At 43.8% G+C, this 19989-nt stretch overlaps 1 protein-coding gene across 13 annotated transcripts in view; it reads left to right on the forward strand.

Moving 5' to 3' along the window:
* LOC139242238 (amyloid beta precursor protein binding family B member 2-like) overlaps nucleotides 1-19989 on the forward strand; it is a 470855-nt gene that overhangs the window by 138210 nt on the left and 312656 nt on the right. For all 13 annotated transcript variants that reach the window (XM_070870289.1, XM_070870312.1, XM_070870317.1 and 10 more), the window contains 2 exons: nucleotides 12978-13053; nucleotides 15163-15963. In XM_070870289.1, the coding sequence (XP_070726390.1) occupies nucleotides 15183-15963 (781 nt within the window). In that variant the 5' untranslated portion in view covers nucleotides 12978-13053; nucleotides 15163-15182. The remainder of the gene's footprint in view (nucleotides 1-12977; nucleotides 13054-15162; nucleotides 15964-19989) is intronic.

The raw sequence follows: 19989 nt of genomic DNA on the forward strand, positions 1-19989 counted from the left end.
TTCACCGTGCCATGGTGTGGTAGGTTCACTCTCCTATGCCACTGAGTTCCCAAGCTCAGCCATACTGCTGTGGGAAAGCTGTAGGAAGAATGCATGTTGAGGGAGAGCCATCAGTGGATCTTGTAGCTGGCTGAAGAGCTGTATTGTTTGATTTATGGGAGCAGGTCAGCCACCATGTGCTCAGCTGGAGCTGATTTGTAGACTAGCTGGAACAAGAGAGTGCTGGTGAGAAAATGGAAAGATTCATATCTACACCAAAAGAGAAGAATTTTGGAACTTTGTGCCAAATGGTAGGATAAGAATATAAGAACATAAGAAATAGAAACAGGAGTAGGCCACCTGGCCCCTTGAGCCTGTTCTGCCATTTAATAAGATCATGGCTGATCTGATCATGGACTCAGCTCCACTTTCCTGCCCGCTCCCCATAACCCTTTATTCCCCGATCGCTTAAAAATATGTCTATTTCCGCCTTAAATATATTCAATCACCCAGCCTCCACAGCTCTCTGGGGCAGAGAATTCCATAGATTTACAACCCTCAGAGAGAAGAAATTCTTCCTCATCTCAGTTTTAAATGTGCGGCCCCTTATTCTGAGACTATGTTCCCTAGTTTTAGTTTCCCCTATGAGTGGAAATATCCTCTCTGCATCCACCTTGTCGAGCCCCCTCATTATCTTATATGTTTCGATAAGATCACCTCTCATTCTTCTGAACTCCAATGAGTATAGGCCCAACCTACTCAACCTGAACAGCCTCCAATGAAAGTATATCCTTCCTTAAATGCGGAGACCAGAACTGCACGCAGTGCTCCAGGTGTGGCCTCACCAATACCCTGTACAGTTGTAGCAGGACTTCTCTGCTTTTATATTCTACCCCCCTTGCAATAAAGGCCAACATTCCATTTGTTTTCCTGATTACTTGCTGTACCTGCATACTATTTGTGTTTCGTGCACACGATCCCTCTGTACTGCAGCACTTTGCAATTTTTCTCCATTTAAATTATAATTTACATTTCTATTTTTTCTGCCAAAGCGGATAACCTCACATTTTCACACATTATACTCCATCTGCCAAATTTTTTCCCACTCACTTAGCCTGTCTATATGCCTTTGCAGATTTTGTGTGTCCTCCTCACAATTTGCTTTTCCACCCATTTTTGTATCATCAGCAAACTTGGCTACATTACACTCGGTCCCTTCATCCAAGTCTTTAATATAGATTGTAAATAGTTGAGGACCCAGCACCAATCCCTGCGGCACCCCACTAGTCACTGTTTGCCAACCGGAAAATGACCCATTTTGCCGACTCTTTGTTTTCTGTTAATTAGCCAATCCTCTATCCATGCTAATATATTTCCCCCAGCCCCGTGAACCTTTATCTTGTGCAGTAACCTTTTATGTGCCATCTTATTGAATGCCTTCCAGATTCCAAATACACCACATCCACTGGTCCCCCCTTATCCACCTTGCTCGTTACATCCTCAAAGAACTCCAGCAAATTTGGCAAACATGATTTCCCTTTCATAAAACCATGCTTGATTGAATTATGCTTTTCCAAATGTCCTGCTACTGCTTCCTTAATAATGGACTCCAGCATTTCCCAACGACAGATGTTAGGCAATGGTCTATATTTTCCTGCTTTTGTCTGCCTCCTTTTTTAAATAGGGGCGTTACATTTGCGATTTTCCAATCCGCTGGGACTGCCCCAGAATCCAGGGAATTTTGGTAGATTACAACCAATGCATCCACTATCTCTGCAGCCACCTCTGTCAAGACCCTAGGATGTAAGCCATCAGGTTGACTGGACTTGTCCGCCTTTAGTCCCATTATTTTACCGAGTACTACTTCATTAGTGATAGCGATTGTATTATGTTCCTCCCTCCCTACAGCCCCGTGATTAATCCACTATTGGAATGTTTATAGTGTCTTCTACTGTGAAGACCGATACAAAATATTTGTTCAATGTCTCTGCCATTTCCTTGTTCCCCATTATTCATTCCCCAGTCTCATCCTCTTGTGGACCAACATTTACTTTAGCCACTCTTTTCCTTTTTATGTATGTGGAGAAATTCTTACTACCAGTTTTTAATATTTCATGCTAATTTACTTTCATAATCTATCTTTCCTGTGTTTATATCATTTTTTTTAGTCGTTCTTTGCTGGCTTTGAAAATTTCACAATCCTCTGGCCTCTCACTGGTCTTGGCCACATTGTATGCCCTTGTTTTCAATTTGATACCATCCCTTATTTCCTTAGTTAGCCACGGATGATTATCCCTTCCCTTACAGTCTTTCCTTCTCATTGGGATATATTTATGTTGAGTTATGAAATATCTCTTTAAATGTCTGCCACTGCTCATCAACCGTCTCATACTTTAATCTATTTTTCCAGTCCACTTTAGTCATCTCTGCCCTCATTCCTTTGCAGTGTCCTTTATTTAAGCTTAGGACATTGGTTTAAGGACCAACTTTTTCACCCACCGACAGAATTTTAATTTCAACCATGTTACGGTCACTCATTCCTAGACGATCCTTTTACTACGAGATCATTTATTAATCCTGTCTCATTACACAGTACCAGATCTAAGATAGCTTGCTACTCGGTTCTGTAATGTACTGTTCAAAACAGCTGTCCCGGATACACTCTATGAACTCTTCCTCAAGGCTACCCTGTCCAATTGTCCAATCAATATGAAGGTTAAAATCGCCTTTGATTATTGCCGTTACTTTATTACAAGCCTCCATTATTTCTTGATTTATATTCTGTCCAACAGTGTTAGGGGGCCTATAGACTACACCCACCAGTGGCTTTTTACCCTTATTATTCCTTATCTCCACCCAAACTGATTCACCATCTTGATCTTCTGAGCCAGTATCGTTTCTCATTAACTCACTGATATCCTTTATTAACAGTGCTACCCCACCTCCTTTTCCTTTCTGTCTGTTCTTCTGAATTGTCAAATACCGCTGAATATTTAATTCCCAGCCTTGGTCACCTTGCAACCATGTCTCTGTAATGGCTATCAGATCATACCCATTTATATCTATTTGTCCTGTCAACTCATCTATTTTGTTACTAATGCTATGTGCATTCAGATAAAGAGCTTTTAAATTTGCTTTTTAACCATTTTTTCTTGCTTTGACCCCACTTTCTGATTTACCTTTATGTTTATACATTCTGTCCCTTCCTGGCACGCTCTGGTTTTAATTTCCCCCAGTGCTACCCTGATCTATTGCCTTCTCCTTATTCTTTGACTTTTTAAATTTTCGCTCACCTGAATCCTCCCCTCAACTAATTAGTTTAAAGCCCTCTCTACAGCCCTAGTTATTTGATTTGCCAAGATCCTGGTCCCAGCACGGTCTAAGTGGAGCCCATCCGAACGGAACTGCTCCCCCTTATCCCAGTATTGGTGCCAGTGTCCCACAAACCAAAACCCATTTCTCCCACACCAGTCTTTGAGCCACATGTTTAACACTCTAATCTTATTTACCCTATGCAAATTTGCTTGTGGCTCAGGTAGTAATCCAGAGATTATTACCTTTTGTAGTTCTGCTTTTTAATTGGAAGTTGGAGGTCAAGCTCATTATCCATCTATCATTGGGAGAGATGCAGTGTCACATTGGCAGACGCCTGGGAACAGACCTTCAGTCAGTTACTTCATGGGACTATAGCACCCTAGAAGTTTATAACATAGAAGGGGGATTGTGTCTGTCCTGACTCTTTGCTAAAACTTAATGCCACTATTGTGCTCTCTTTTCATCAGGGAAGGAGGAAGTTGAATAGCACAGAGACTGATATTCTATGATGCTGTCACTGTATATAGGCAAATAGAGGCACTATGTAGTTTTGATTAGAAATGTTTATTAATATTTTGTGCTTTGTATGAGTTTATAGCTAAAGCTGGGGAGGTTCTAAAATGGTTAAATGTTATATAATGGCTGGCTTGCAGGAGATAGCTTGTATCTTCCATACAATATAATCGGAATGGCTTGGAGAGTAAAAAAGTGCAGCATGCATCAGTGATCTAGGACTGTGCATGTCGTACAGGGTATAAGATCCCTGCATGAAATTAGTAGAGTGGACAAGGGAGAACCAGTGGATGTGGTGTATTTGGACTTTCAAAAGGCTTTTGACAAGGTCCCGCACGAGATTAGTGTGCAAAATTAAAGCACATGGTATTGGGGGTAATGTACTGACATGGATAGAGAACTGGTTGGCAGACAGGAAGCAGAGCGTCGGGATAAACGGGTCCTTTTCAGAATGGCAGGCAGTGATTAGTCGGGTGCCGCAGGGCTCAGTGCTGGGACCCCAGCTCTTTACAATATACATCAATGATTTAGATGAAGGAATTGAGAGTAATATCTCCAAGTTTGCAGATGACACTAAGCTGGGTGGCGGTGTGAGCTGTGAGGAGGATGCTAAGAGGCTGCAGGATGACTTGGACAGGTTAGGTGAATGGGCAAATGCATGGCAGATGCAGTATAATGTGGATAAATGAGAGGTTACCCACTTTGGTGGCAAAAACAGGAAGGCAGAATATTATCTGAATGGCAGCAGATTAGGAAAAAGGGAGGTGCAAGGAGACCCGGGTGTCATGGTACATCAGTCATTGAAGGTTAACATACAGGTGCAGCAGGCGGTGAAGAAGGCAAATGGCATGTTGGCCTTCATAGCTAGGGGATTTGAGTACAGGAACAGGGAGGTCTTGCTGCAGCTGTACAGGGCCTTGGTGAGGTCTCACATAGAATATTGTGTTCAGTTTTGGTCTCCTAATCTGAGGAAGGGACGTTCTTGCTATTGAGGGAGTGCAGCGAAGGTTCACCAGACTGATTTCTGGGATGGCGAGGAGGAGGTGCGTGGAGAGGCAGTCGGGACTTCGGTGAGAGGCCTATAAAAGGCACAGCAGGGAGTCCGGGTCCCAGTGTCGAGGAGATGCGTGGAGAGGCAGTCGGGACTTCGGTGAGAGGCCTATAAAAGGCACAGCAGTGAGTCCGGGACCCAGCGTCGAGGAGGTACGTGGAGAGGCGAGCTTGTTCAACTACAGGGAGAAGGCAAAAAGAAGTAGAAAGAAATAGAAAGGTGACGTCACAGCCAAGGGGGTAAGTGATTGGCTGGTGATTGGTGAGTAGTATTTCTTTTTTCTCTTCTATAACAGTTAACATTGTTGTTGCCAATTTAAGTGTGTCTAAGGGTTAAGTCATGGCAGGAGAGCTCGGTCACATGATATGCTCCTCCTGTACCATGTGGGAACTCAGGGACACTCAGGGATAGCAACTACATCTGCGGGAAGTGTATCCGCCTCCAGCTCCTGACGGACCACGTTGCGGAATTGGAGCTGAGAGTGGATTCACTCTGGAGCATCCACGATGCTGAGAATGACGTGAGTAGCACGTGTAGCGAGTTGGTCTTACCGCAGGAGAAGGGTCCACAGCCAGCAAGGGAATGGAAGACCAGCAGGAAGAGTAGTGCAAGGAAGGTAGTGCAGGGGTCTCCTGTGGTCATCCCCCTGCAAAACAGATACACTGTTGAGGGGGATGACTCATCAGGGGAGGGCAGCAGCAGCCAAGTTCATGGCACCGTGGCTGGCTCTGCTGCACAGGAGGGCAGGAAAAAGAGTGGGAGAGCGATAGTGATAGGGGATTCAATTGTGAGGGGAATAGATAGGCGTTTCTGCGGCCGCAACCGAGACTCCAGGATGGTATGTTGCCTCCCTGGTGCAAGGGTCAAGGATGTCTCGGAGCGGGTGCAGGACATTCTAAAAAGGGAGGGAGAACAGCCAGTTGTCGTGGTGCACATTGGTACCAACGACATAGGTAAAAAAAGGGATGAGGTCCTACGAAACGAATTTAAGGAGCTAGGAGTAAATTTAAAAAGTAGGACCTCAAAAGTAGTAATCTTGGGATTGCTACCAGTGCCACGTGCTAGTCAGAGTAGGAATCGCAGGATAGCACAAATGAATACGTGGCTTGAGCAGTGGTGTAGCAGGGAGGGATTCAAATTTTTGGGGCATTGGAACCGGTTCTGGGGGAGGTGGGACCAGTACAAACCGGACGGTCTGCACCTGGGCAGGACCGGAACCAATGTCCTAGGGGGAGTGTTTGCTAGTGCTGTTGGGGAGGAGTTAAACTAATATGGCAGGGGGATGGGAACCAATGCAGGGAGATAGAGGGAAACAAAAAGGAGACAAAAGCAAAAGACAGAAAGGAGATGAGGAAAAGTGGAGGGCAGAGAAACCCAAGGCAAAGAACAAAAAGGGCCACTACAGCAAAATTCTAAAAGGACAAAGGGTGTTAAAAAAACAAGCCTGAAGGCTTTGTGTCTTAATGCAAGAAGTATTCGTAATAAGGTGGATGAATTAACTGTGCAAATAGATGTTAACAAATATGATGTGATTGGGATTACAGAGACGTGGCTCCAGGATGATCAGGGCTGGGAACTCAACATCCAGGGTTATTCAACATTCAGGAAGGATAGAACAAAAGGAAAAGGAGGTGGGGTAGCATTGTTGGTTAAAGAGGAGATTAATGCAATAGTTAGGAAGGACATTAGCTTGGATGATGTGGAATCTATATGGGTAGAGCTGCAGAACACCAAAGGGCAAAAACGTTAGTGGGAGTTGTGTGCAGACCTCCAAACAATAGTAGTGATGTTGGGGAGGGCATCAAACGGGAAATTAGGGGTGCATGCAATAAAGGTGCAGCAGTTATAATGGGTGACTTTAATATGCACATAGATTGGGCTAACCAAACTGGAAGCAATACGGTGGAGGAGGATTTCCTGGAGTGCACAAGGGATGGTTTTCTAGACCAATAGGTCGAGGAACCAACTAGGGGGGAGGCCATCTTAGACTGGGTGTTGTGTAATGAGAGAGGATTAATTAGCAATCTCGTTGTGCGAGGCCCCTTGGGGAAGAGTGACCATAATATGGTGGAATTCTGCATTAGGATGGAGAATGAAACAGTTAATTCAGACTGTGGTCCAGAACTTAAAGAAGGGTAACTTTGAAGGTATGAGGCGTGAATTGGCTAGGATAGATTGGTGAATGATACTTAAGGGGTTGACTGTGGATGGGCAATGGCAGACATTTAGAGACTGCATGGATGAACTACAACAATTGTACATTCCTGTCTGGCGTAAAAATAAAAAAGGGAAGGTGGCTCAACCGTGGCTATCAAGGGAAATCAGGGATAGTATTAAAGCCAAGGAAGTGGCATACAAATTGGCCAGAAATAGCAGCGAACCCGGGGACTGGGAGAAATTTAGAACTCAGCAGAGGAGGACAAAGGGTTTGATTAGGGCAGGGAAAATGGAGTACGAGAAGAAGCTTGCAGGGAACATTAAGACAGATTGCAAAAGTTTCTATAGATATGTAAAGAGAAAAATGTTAGTAAAGACAAACGTAGGTCCCCTGCAGTCAGAATCAGGGGAAGTCATAACGGGGAACAAAGAAATGGCAGACCAATTGAACAAGTACTTTGGTTCAGTATTCACTAAGGAGGACACAAACAACCTTCCGGATATAAAAGGGGTCAGAGGGTCTAGTAAGGAGGAGGAACTGAGGGAAATCCTTATTAGTCGGGAAATTGTGTTGGGGAAATTGATGGGATTGAAGGCCGATAAATCCCCAGGGTCTGATGGACTGCATCCCAGAGTACTTAAGGAGGTGGCCTTGGAAATAGCGGATGCATTGACAGTCATTTTCCAACATTCCATTGACACTGGATCAGTTCCTATCGAGTGGAGGGTAGCCAATGTAACCCCACTTTTTAAAAAAAGGGAGAAAGAAAACAGGGAATTATAGACCGGTCAGCCTGACCTCAGTAGTGGGTAAAATGATGGAATCAATTATTAAGGATGTCATAGCAGTGCATTTGGAAAGAGGTTACATGATAGGTCCAAGTCAGCATGGATTTGTGAAAGGGAAATCATGCTTGACAAACCTTCTCGAATTTTTTGAGGATGTTTCCAGTAGAGTGGACAAGGGAGAACCAGTTTATGTGGTATATTTGGACTTTCAGAAGGCTTTCGACAAGGTCCCACACAAGATATTAATGTGCAAAGTTAAAGCACATGGGATTGGGGGTAGTGTGCTGACATGGATTGAGAACTGGTTGTCAGACAGGAAGCAAAGAGTAGGAGTAAATGGGTACTTTTCAGAATGGCAGGCAGTGACTAGTGGGGTACCGCAAGGTTCTGTGCTGGGGCCCCAGCTGTTTACACTGTACATTAATGATTTAGATGAGGGGATTAAATGTAGTATCTCCAAATTTGCGGAAGACACTATGAGGAGGATGCTATGAGGCTGCAGAGTGACTTGGATAGGTTAGGTGAGTGGGCAAATGCATGGCAGATGAAGTATAACGTGGATAAATGTGAGGTTATCCACTTTGGTGATAAAAACAGGGAGACAGACTATTATCTGAATGGTGACAGATTAGGAAAAGGGGAGGTGCAACGAGACCTGGGTGTCATGGTACATCAGTCATTGAAGGTTGACATGCAGGTACAGCAGGCGGTTGAGAAAGCAAATGGCATGTTGGCCTTCATAGCGAGGGGATTTGAGTATGGGGAAGGGAGGTGTTGCTACAGTTGTACAGGGCCTTGGTGAGGCCACACCTGGAGTATTGTGTACAGTTTTGGTCTCCTAACTTGAAGGACATTCTTGCTGTTGAGGGAATGCAGCGAAGGTTCACCAGACTGATTCCCGGGATGGCAGGACTGACCTATTAAGAAAGACTGGATCAACTGGGCTTGTATTCACTGGAGTTCAGAAGAATGAGAGGGGACCTCATAGAAACGTTTAAAATTCTGATGGGTTCAGACAGGTTAGATGCAGGAAGAATGTTCCCAATGTTGGGGAAGTCCAGAACCAGGGGTCACAGTCTAAGGATAAGGGGTAAGCCATTTAGGACTGAGATGAGGAGAAACTTCTTCACCCAGAGAGTGGTGAACCTGTGGAATTCTCTACCACAGAAAGTTGTTGAGGCCAATTCACTAAATATATTCAAAAAGGAGTTGGATGAAGTTCTTACTACTCGTGGGATCAAGTCGTATGGCGAGAAAGCAGGAATGGGGTACTGAAGTTGCATGTTCAGCCATGAACTCATTGAATGGCGGTGCAAGCTAGAAGGGCCGAATGGCCTACTCCTGCACCTATTTTCTATGTCTATGTTTCTATAGCAGGACTGACATATGAGGAGAGACTGGATCGACTGGGCCTGTAGTCACTGAAGTTTAGAATAATGAGAGGGGATCTCAGAAACATAAAATTCTGATGGGACTGGACAGGTTAGATGCAGGAAGAATGTTCCCGATGTCGGGGGAGTCCAGAACAAGGGGTCACAGTCCAAGGATAAGGGGTAAGCCATTTAGGACCGACATGAGGAGAAACTTCTTCATGCAGAGAGATGTTTACCTGTGGAATTCTCTTCTGCAAAGAGTTGTTGATGCCAGTTCGTTAGGTATATTCAAGAGGGAGTTGGATATGGCCCTTACGGCTAAAGGGATCAAGGGGCATGGAGAGAAAGCAGGAAATGGGTACCGAGGTGAATGATCAGCCATGATCTTATTGAATGGTGGTGCAGGCTTGAGGGGCCGAATGGCCTACTCCAGTACCTATTTTTCTATGTCTATGGTTCTATGCAAGGGCAGAAACATGTAGAGCTGCAGCCCTTGATTTGTCGGGGAAGCGAGATTCACTTTGAGAAAGTACATCGAGTGTTGCAAGAGGAATGGCTCATAAAAGGACCCAAAAATTACATCATGGCATGTTGTGTGATACTCCAAAGAAAAAAACACTTATTTTTGTAGAAATGAATAATTGTTAATATACATTTCATAATGGTACAAACTTTAAAGATGGTGTAATCCCACAGAAAATTACATAATAAGGCTTATCCATCTTTTCATTCCATACATTTACAGCCTTTGTAAAATTGAGTTAAATCCGAGAAGCACCAGTAATAGATACCAGATAGTATTATGTTTTTATAATGGTAGGACTGATAGCCCACTGAGCATTATATATTTGGAATTGGAATCTATAAAATTCCCTTATATCTGGTGGATATTTGCAACAGCAAAATGAATTAGGTTCTCATGCCCATTAAAACAATCATTAATTGAATTCAAATATTTTATTGATGAAGTGAAATTGTCACAAATGGATCATTTTTGAGATTCTTTACCTGGATGGTAATAGCAGTATGGTACTTGAAGGATTGTCATTTGTTATAGCACTGACACTTGGATGGTTTTACTATTGTTGTTACATACACCCTCACATAGGCAAAATCCTAACCATAGATTGTGGGAAATATATTTTCAAAGTTGTGGTAATCCACACTTCACAAACATTTAAAAAATAAAATTATTTAAAACTCCTCCTCGAAGGGACACTTGAGTCCATGCAGGCTCGCTGTTTTCCGTGAAAGGAATTGTATTGTTTATTTTGTTCATAGACAAGCCGTCATGGTTACCCTCATATTTAATCGTTAATCCAATCCCTGATGGTAAAGTAACAAATAGCTTTCTAAAGATTTTGAATAATTGTATGGCTCATTATTGTAATGTATGCACCTGTGAGTATGCCCACAGGTTTGAAGAGCTGTTGCTCCGGTCTCCTTCCTCAGCATGGATTACAAAATTTTTGCCAGGGCCATGTCTGCTCGCCTTGGCACCGTGCTGGATGACATGATCCACCCCGACTAGTCCTACACTGTCCAGGGTCGGACTATCCACGATAATATCTTGCCTAGGGCGCTGGACAGGACTGCTCCGAGTGCTGTCCTACAGGGGTCGAGCGCTAGTCATAACCCAGCTGGTGGCCGCTATGCTGTGGTGCTAGTTGGTCACTTTGATCCCTACCCCTGCGTTTGTCAACAAGATACAGAAGAAGTTCGTCGACTTCTTCTGGGACAACAGGAAGCATTGGGTCTCTGCTGCAGTTCTGAGTCTACCATTTGGGGAGGGCAGTCAGGTGCTGCTGTCCGTGAGGACCCAAGCTGCGACTTTCCATCTTCAGACCCTGCAGAGATACTTGTACGTTGAGCATCCTCCCAGATGGTGTGCGCTGGTGACTTATTTCTTCCACCAGCAGTACGGCCTCAATTATGACATGCAGCTCCTGTTTATAAACCTGAGAGCTGTCCGGGCCTCCATGCAGGAGCTGCCTGTCTTTTACCAGGAACTCATCAACGTCTGGAACAAAGTCGTCTGCAAACGCAGTTCTCCCCTATCTGGAGCCGCTGCTCAGGAATCCGCACCTCCATGACTGCGGTTTTAGGTGGCAGGCGGACGAGAGGGCTGTGTTTGGCAAGGTGACGAGGGTCACGGACCTACTGGAGGATGGAGGAGCGGGTTGGATAGCGCCAGCTCTGGCGTGGCACCTATCCTGGGCCGACATCCGGCTCGCGGCCAAAGCCATCAAGTCGTTAAAAATGGCACTGGGCTCTGACTCCACTAGGTGCATCAAGGAGGTTCAAGCATGTGAGGCGATCCTGTCTGAACTGACCCCCATCCAGACAGAATTCTTCATCGGCACCAAGCCACGAAACCTCCTTCGGGAGCCGGCACCTCACAACTTGAGCCACTTCTGGGAAATCCCCTCCATGCCTTTCAGTTCTGCATGGAGGGTACTCCTGTACGGGCTGCACTTGCACACCCTCCATTTTGCCATCCTCGTCTGCCATCCGGACACGCCATGGCGCACCATCTTACCGTCCGGAGAGGCAGCTGTCCCCAATGGAGGGTTCTCTACCCGGGAGTCCTCCCTTTGTTTATTGGTGACTTGGCCTGGGGTGTTGCATGGGGCAGTCCCGTGCAATAAGTTTTTAACTCGGTTCACGGACTCCCAGGCCGCCTGCAATTTCTGTGGTCTGGAGGAGTCCATGTTCCATGTGTATGTTGAGTGTGTGAGGTTGCAGTCCCTCTTCCATTATTTGAAGGGGCTGCTCCTTGATTTTTGGCTGCACTTCAGTCCCACACTCCTGATCTTTGGGCATCCTGTGCAGAGGGGAGCGAGCAGGTCAGAGGGCGGTCTCATAGGACTGCTCCTGGGCATGGCCAAGGTGGCCATTAACAGGTCGAGGGAGCGGGCGGTCAAGGGTGTCGTTCAGCCTGATTGCCTGCCTCTCTTCCGCAGTTACATTCGTGCCAGGGTGTCCTTGGAGATGGAGCACGTGGTGTCCACTGGTATGCTCGCGGCCTTCCTTGAGAGGTGAGCACCGGAGGGACTGGGGTGCATCATCACCCCTGGCAACCAAAGTTTAATTTGACAGTTTAATGTTCAAAAAGTTTTAGTAATTTGTCGGTTCTAGTGTCCCTTTAATAAGGGGGAACTCGGCTTAAGTTTTATTTAAAATAGTTGTAGAGCTGTTGCATTGTGAGTGGTGTAGCCAATCACATGATGTTCACACGACTTAATAAAACCCCAGTCATTTGGGTCTAAGTCATCCACGATGAGGTATGCAGTTGTGAGCCTAGTGGATGAACTGGTAATGTGTAGTATGATTGTTAAACCTTTGTTAATAAACCAACTAGTTCTTAATAGCAATGCATTGCTATGAATTCTTAAGCAAAGAACCCATGAAGCAAATACATTACAATTATTGTGAACATCACTCCGAAATTTTACAGTGTTCATCAACCTCTGGTCCTTGGGACTGCACTGGGACAGAAGTTGCACCCAGGATTTACAAGTTGTGACCGTGTGGATGAAACCTGGGTTTCAACTTAAATTTGGATATCATGCTGCTATACAAATTTTATATAATTTGCTAAACCCTTGTATGCTAACTTGGGCATGGAAATATCAGTCTAAACCTTTTTGGTGTTAACAGATATTCAGCTGTCTGCGTGATAATTTTGAGTTACTCCCTGATGGTATGAAGCTTGTGATTTGATGCTTATTTTGCCGCCTTTGTTTCTGTATTTATTTTTTTGTATTGTTTTTGTTTAATTGAATGATCCCTCTTTCCAGATTTCATATAACCTATACTCCAGTATCCTCATTGTTGAAGCCCTGTGATCCTTGTCAGAAGTGCTTCCAGGTCAAAGTAAGATTCTTTCTTTTGAGAGTATTTGACACAAATGTTCTAGATTGTGAATTCCTAAACCAACCTCTCAAAGGAAGAACAATCATGATACATGCTGATCTCAACTTGTGGGAATCAATTTGGGAACACAAAGAGTATTAGTTATAAATGAAAACATACATACTTTAAATGTACAGTATCTAGTGTCTTATCTTGCTCTTCATTTATTACCAAGCCTTTCCTGGTTGTTGTGCTTCCACTATTATTGCCATTTTTTGTTTACATTTCTTTCACTACAATCACCAGCCTCCATGTGTTTTAAAAAAAAATGATGTAGTAGCTTTAAATGTTTTAATACTATTTGGCTTCTTTCCCAGTATGTACACTCCAGTTGTCTGAGAGCATGGGCTAGTGATTTGTTTCTGATTCTTTGTCAGTTTTACTCTCAGGAGGCGTGTGAGTGGCTCAGAGTGACTTGACCCCTCCATGTGGAAACTCTCCACTCCACACCTCCACTCCTGAAAGTGTGGAGAATTATGGGCCCGAGGCTAGGTTGAATGTACTGTTCCATCAGCAGCATATAACTGTGCTGTAGCAATTTAACTCCCAAAATGCTTACTCTTAAAGTACTCCAGAGCATAGTGCTTTTCTTTGAATTTTTAAGTCTGAAGGGTTGTGCAATTTTCAAAAATTCCATCAAAGGGTATATTTAATGAAGAAATTGAATTTATTAGCAGGACAAAATAGCTTAAAAGATTATGAGGGAAAAATGTGCACAGTTTTAAATAAACCCATTTAAACTAATTGAATAATCAAACCCCCAAAAATTATGACCTGAACTATTTAAACTCAGTAATTGAGTCAGCATATCAGTAAAATGCTCTTATTATCTGATGCTGATTTAAATTATTTTAACTATTTCATACAGTATTGCTGCACATAGTTTCATTATTGGTCATAGTTTTTTTTTACATTGTGCTGTTACCTGTGGTCATTCCAACTCCATTCATAGCACATTGCTACAATAATTCTGCTGTTTGGTGTTAGGACTCCAGTCTAGATTACAAAGAAAAACTAATTCATTCCTTGTACAAATTTTAAGAAGGCCGAAGGTCAATAATTCTAATTTCAATTTCAGACAATGATTGTTCTCAACACAGTCGTATACATACATAAATTATTGTGAAATGTAATAATGAGTTGATAAATTGCACTACATAATAAAGATAATGTGAGGGCTGTCTCCTCGGAACGACGATAAATATCGTGTACCTTAGACTCCTTTTAAAATAGTGAAATTACTGAAGCATTTTACTGTAAATGCGATTTTTTTTTTTCATTTTAAATTTTGAAATTCAATATAGCAATTCATTATCTTCATCTTACATGACACAAATGACAACAAAAGACTTTCCAGTCCTTGGTCAAAAATGGGAATGGAACTTGATGCAAATGTGTAAAAAATCTGTATGTTTGCTTTAAAATACCATCTTGCTGCTCCTAGTTTTGAACCCTTTATTGGCATAAATTTAGTGTCATTAATGCAGAAGGCCTAAATGAAACAAAGCACAGTTGACATTATGATAACATAGTTTATGAGAGTTGGGCAAAAGATCCTGTTCGAAAAACCATGAAATATATTATTGAAGGCTGTTCAAAACTATCTGTATTCGTAAAGATTAAGATTTAGATTTTTTCCCCCATATTCCACGCTCCTTCCTTCTCCTGAGGGTATTGACTCTTTGCTTGGCATAGGTGCTGGTTGCCCTCTAGCATCTTGCTCAAGTGATCATTATTCATGTGATTACCTTAACCGAGTGTTAGCTGGTTATTTGACCATGTGGGTGGGAAGCACCCTCACTTCACTCGCCTAATGTCCATGCACTCGCACTCCCATCAGAGGCCATTGGTCCAGGAACATATCTACTCCAACCTTCTTCCTAACTGCTGGACCCCGGGGCCAATTGTAATGACCATACTGCTACCTTGACTGAGATCAGCTAATCTAGTACAGATTACAGATCAGATTTGGGACCTTGTTATTATGTACCCATGTTATAGGCAAGGATTATTATATGGAAACCTGCATTTTAAAATTGACTTACTTTTGGTTTCCTCTTCTTTTTGCAGTTGACTCCACTGTGGACACTATGTCAGTGTTCCTTGCAACCGCCAACAGCCAAACAGATGTAGTGAATCGCAACAGTTCAGCTACTCCACCAAATACACTTAACCTTCGATCCTCCCACAACAAATTGGTAAACTCAGAAATAAAGAACACAGAAATCAAGAATAACACTCCTCCAAAATGCAGGAAGAAATATGCCTTGACTAATATCCAGGCTGCAATGGGCCTGGGAGACACAACAGCATCGCCAGTTATAGTAAACAACGCCAACTCAAAGCTGGCAAAGAACGGAGAAAATCAGCTGCGAAAAGCAGCAGAGCAGGGCCAGCAGGACATGAACAAAAACATCAGTGCAAATGTTGTCAAAAATATCATCTCAGAAAAATTGGAGGGCAAGGAGCCAAGCTTGCATGACACGTCTTGCACTGAGCCCTTGACGTCACAGCCGAGGAAGAGTAAGAGCTTTCTGAATTACTATGCAGACCTGGAGTCATCCACTCGTGAGTCAGAGCAAAATTATGGGAACAACCCTGTTGATAGTGAGGAAAACACCGACCAGTCCCACGATAAGACTACAACGAATGATGATGTGGCCAGCGATGAGAGTGTGTCTGTCAGTCCAGAAGATTGCCAAATGGCCACGATTTCCTCCAGCCCTGAAACAAAGAAAGACCCACCCAGATTGGGAGGAAAAACTGACTGTGCATTAAGTAAAATGCAGAACATGGCTCCCAGTGATGAAGATTCAAGCTGGACCACCCTGTCACAGGACAGTGCTTCACTGAGTTCACCTGAAGAAACAGGTACGGAAATTGCCACCTTTCCATACATTAATACCTCAGTTGTACTGTAGTCGGTCATTTCATTGCAGACATTAGACTTAAAATTGAAACTTTTTTTAATAAATTGTTTTCCAAAGGGAGAGGATTGCATATGGTCAACATATCGAATCCTATTAAAAAGAAGTATGTACACCCAGAATTTCAGAGAAATAAATGGAAAACCATGGATATAGATATTAATTGCTCTAATTCCAACTTTATATTGCAGAACAGCCTCTAGTTGAAGCACTTCTGCATTGTACTGTAGTTTACAGTGATGTAGGGGGAATTTTTCGGGGGATCAATGGGTGGGATCGGTGGCAGGTCGGGTGAGAAAATATTTATTTTTCACAGTGGGTCGAGAAGCCGCTGTCAACCCACCATCATGCGCCTTTCCCAGATGTCGGATCTGTCAGCGCTGAACAGACCAGACATGCAGCAGTGGGGGAGGCAATTCAGGTACTCAATACCACGTCTCGCGATCCCTCCACCTTCTCTAAATTGTCAGACAGCTTGTCCGACATCCAGTTCTGGATGGGCAGAAACTTTCTCCAATTGAATATTGGGAAGACCGAAGCCATTGTTTTTGGTCCCCGCCACAAACTCTGTTCCCTTGCCACTGACTCCATCCCTCCCCCCAACTTCTGTCAGAGGCTGAACCAGTCTGTTCGAAACCTTGGTTTCACATTTGACTCTGAAATGAGCTTTCGACCACATATCCGGAGCATAACTAAAACCGCCTATTTCTACCTCCATAACGTCGCCTGTCTCCGCCCTTGCCTCAGCTCATCCGCTGCTGAAACCCTTATCCATGACTTTGTTATCTCCAGACTCGACTGACCGTGTCCTAACTCGCACCAAGTCTCGCTCACCCATCATCATCATAGGCAATCCCTCGGAATCGAGGAAGACTTGCTTCCACCCCTGTGCTCGCTGACCTACATTGGCTTCCAGTTAAGGAATACCTCGATTTCAAAATTCTCATTCTTATTTTCAAATCCCTCCATGGCCTCATCTTCCGCACCCCCACCCTCCCCATCTCTGTAATCTCCTCCAGCCCCACAACCCCCCATGTTGTCTGCGCTGCTCTAATTCTGCCCTCTTGAGCATCCCTGATTATAATCGCTCAAACGTTGGTAGATGTGCCTTCTGTTGCCTAGGCCCCAAGTTCTGGAGCTCCCTGCCTAAACCTCTCCGCCTCTTTACATCTCTTTCCTCCTTCAAGACGCTCCTTAAAACCTACCACTTTGGCCAAGTTTTTGGTCACCTGCGCTAATTTCTACTTATGCGGCTCGGTGTCAAATTGTTTTATCTCATAATACTCCTGTGAAGCACTTAGGGATGTTTCACTACGTTAAAGGAGCTATATGAATACAAATTGTTGTTGTTGAAATAATGACCTTGTTAAGAGCCGCTTAAAAAATATTGTGCTCACCTTGATATTTTACGAGGTCGCCCATGGGGCCCACATCAGGTAAGGAGGTCGGGAGTTGTATGATCATGAAATGATCTCTCTGCTTAACAGCTGATAATGTGCTACAAAAGCTCCCATCTCACAACTTTCCAAGCTCAGAAGCTGATGCTTACTGCATTTGGAAGACAGATTGAGATTTATGCAGGTTGCAAGTGTTTGGAGTAAACTCTGTATCCAGGTCACATTATTGGAACAACCTCTCTCACCATTGACAGATAGCTTCTGTCATCTCAAGTTGACCTGCCATCTATTACATCAGCATCGGTGCCCTTGAAACTATCTCACCTTGGTCCTCAGAATCCCACCACGATCATCCCCAACATAGGCACACCAGCAGCACCACTAACAACAACACCAACCTTCTCCTCAATCAATACAGGCACAGGACAGAGGGCATCAGCACCCGACCACGTTGCTGCCCAGGAGGTCAGGGATGACCTCACCATAGCTAGATTTAATTCACTTGACGTTGTACACCCTGACTGCCACATGCTGCACCAGGTTGGCACCACCCCACACCAGCACCATAAAACATCCCTACAATCCCAAGCCATTCCTTTCACACTCATCACCATTGCGGGGGATACTGTTATGTCTCATAACTGCAACTCATGAAAGGTGCACACAAATCTGTCCAAGAACACAAAGTGTTGAAAATAAAAATGTCAATGTTTGACAATATATTAACAGAAACTTCATGAACATTGACTAAAACACACAAGTGCCTTACCCTTGTGTGTTGTTAGTTGGTGTGATTGGACTAGGATGAGGGTGAGTGTGAGGGGTGGTTAGTGAGATGGGGATGTAATAATGTAGATAGAGGGATGGGTTGAGGTGCAAGGTCAGTTGATGTAAATAAGGATGTGCAGGAGTAGGGCAGGGAATGCAGAATGATGGGGATGTGATGAGTGGTACAGCAGGATGAGGTTGAGTGTGGCTTTGTAGTAACGTTTCATGATCTACTGAGGTCATTGAAAGGTTATTGCCAGCGCAGCCAGATCCTCCTAACGACATCCCTGCTTGTGCCCTCCTGTACAACCAGGCTGTGTAGGTGTCTAGGGAGGTATCTTCCATCCATTGGAAAGGAAGCGAACCTCCCTGCGTGCAGTGACTTCCTCCATAAGCATATGGAGGGAGTCATGGGAGAGCCTGGGTGCAGCCGTGCACTTCTGTGCAGTAATACTGACAGCACAACTGCCCCAAAAAATTGCACATGGTCCCTTTAAGGAAATCGGCTGATGACATGTCATCAAGTGATGTCATCAGAACCGCTTCCTTCACTTGGCTGGGAAATGCACTGAGCAGGCTTAACAAACCCAATCAACGCAAAATCGTTTCACAGAACAGGCTGGAGTCAGCAACGAGGTCGGGACCCGTCACCAACCCCGGCCGCATCAGACCCGCCGAGGTAGGGGAAATTGCAGCCGTAGAGTCTGGACCAATTAGAATGCAGCACAAAATTCCACAAGACCAACAACAATGAGGAAACAACTGTGACTTTCATTTTCTGTTTATCGATGTTCCCTGATGTTTAATGAAAATCTGTAGAGCCAATAATGTAAAATTCACACTTCTAGACTTCATGTGTGGGCTTTGTATTCAGCCTACTCACATCTAATGCTGATGGCTGTAGTTCACATTTGCTGCTGACAACATTCTCTTCTCCAGAAGAGTCATCCAAAACCTTTCTTAAGGTGATTCTTGACTTCTCCAGTAGCGGTGGTGTCACTGCATTTATGGTGTTGCTGCTCAAGTCACGGTTTCCATTGGCAGCCTCACTATAAGATCAAGGGAATATAACCTTCTCCTTCTGTCCATTTCATATATCGTGAAAAACTGTTTAGATCAATTGTACAGTTGGGCAGACAAATACCAAGTAAAATGTAATCCTGTCATGTGTGTTGTTGCATTCTAGAGAGGAAAAAGATTGTGACGTAAATGTGCAAGTGATAACCTTTTAGAATAATCTGCTAGGCAAGGTAGACAAGGTCATGCCATTGGGGTGTTCAGAATGCAGTTGGATACTAGGCTGGATGAATTAAAGTTATAGAGGGACAAGCTTCAGTGAGACAAATTGGAATGTCTTCCACCCTTAGCTTTCTCTTGTGTTTCTTTTTATCTCGCGTTTGCAGAGCAGAATTCAATGTTTAGCTGTTACATTACTGCAACAAAAAATACTTTTGTTCAAATTATTTTATTGATTTGGATTCCTTATTGCTATTAATAGTACACACATAGTTAATTATGATTTCTGGGCTCGATTACTGCAAGGTACAGAAAATGCATGCTTCATTCAGATAGGCAAAGGTCAATTAGTATATCTGAATCCTTTTGGATAATAGGTTAATAGATTAATTGTTTCTAGCCAGGCTATTCATTTTAATGCTTCTGAACCACAGCGGGTTCCAGGCTTGTTCCCCAAGTATTGTATGTTTGAGGAAAGCCAAATGGCAACCAATAATGTAAGTTAAAGAAGCTGGTTTAAGGTCCTTTCGTCTCTCATATCTTCATAGGCCTTGAAACAAGTCGGTCAT

Source organism: Pristiophorus japonicus, chromosome 2, assembly GCF_044704955.1.
Source record: "Pristiophorus japonicus isolate sPriJap1 chromosome 2, sPriJap1.hap1, whole genome shotgun sequence".
NCBI classification, from domain to species: domain Eukaryota; kingdom Metazoa; phylum Chordata; class Chondrichthyes; family Pristiophoridae; genus Pristiophorus; species Pristiophorus japonicus.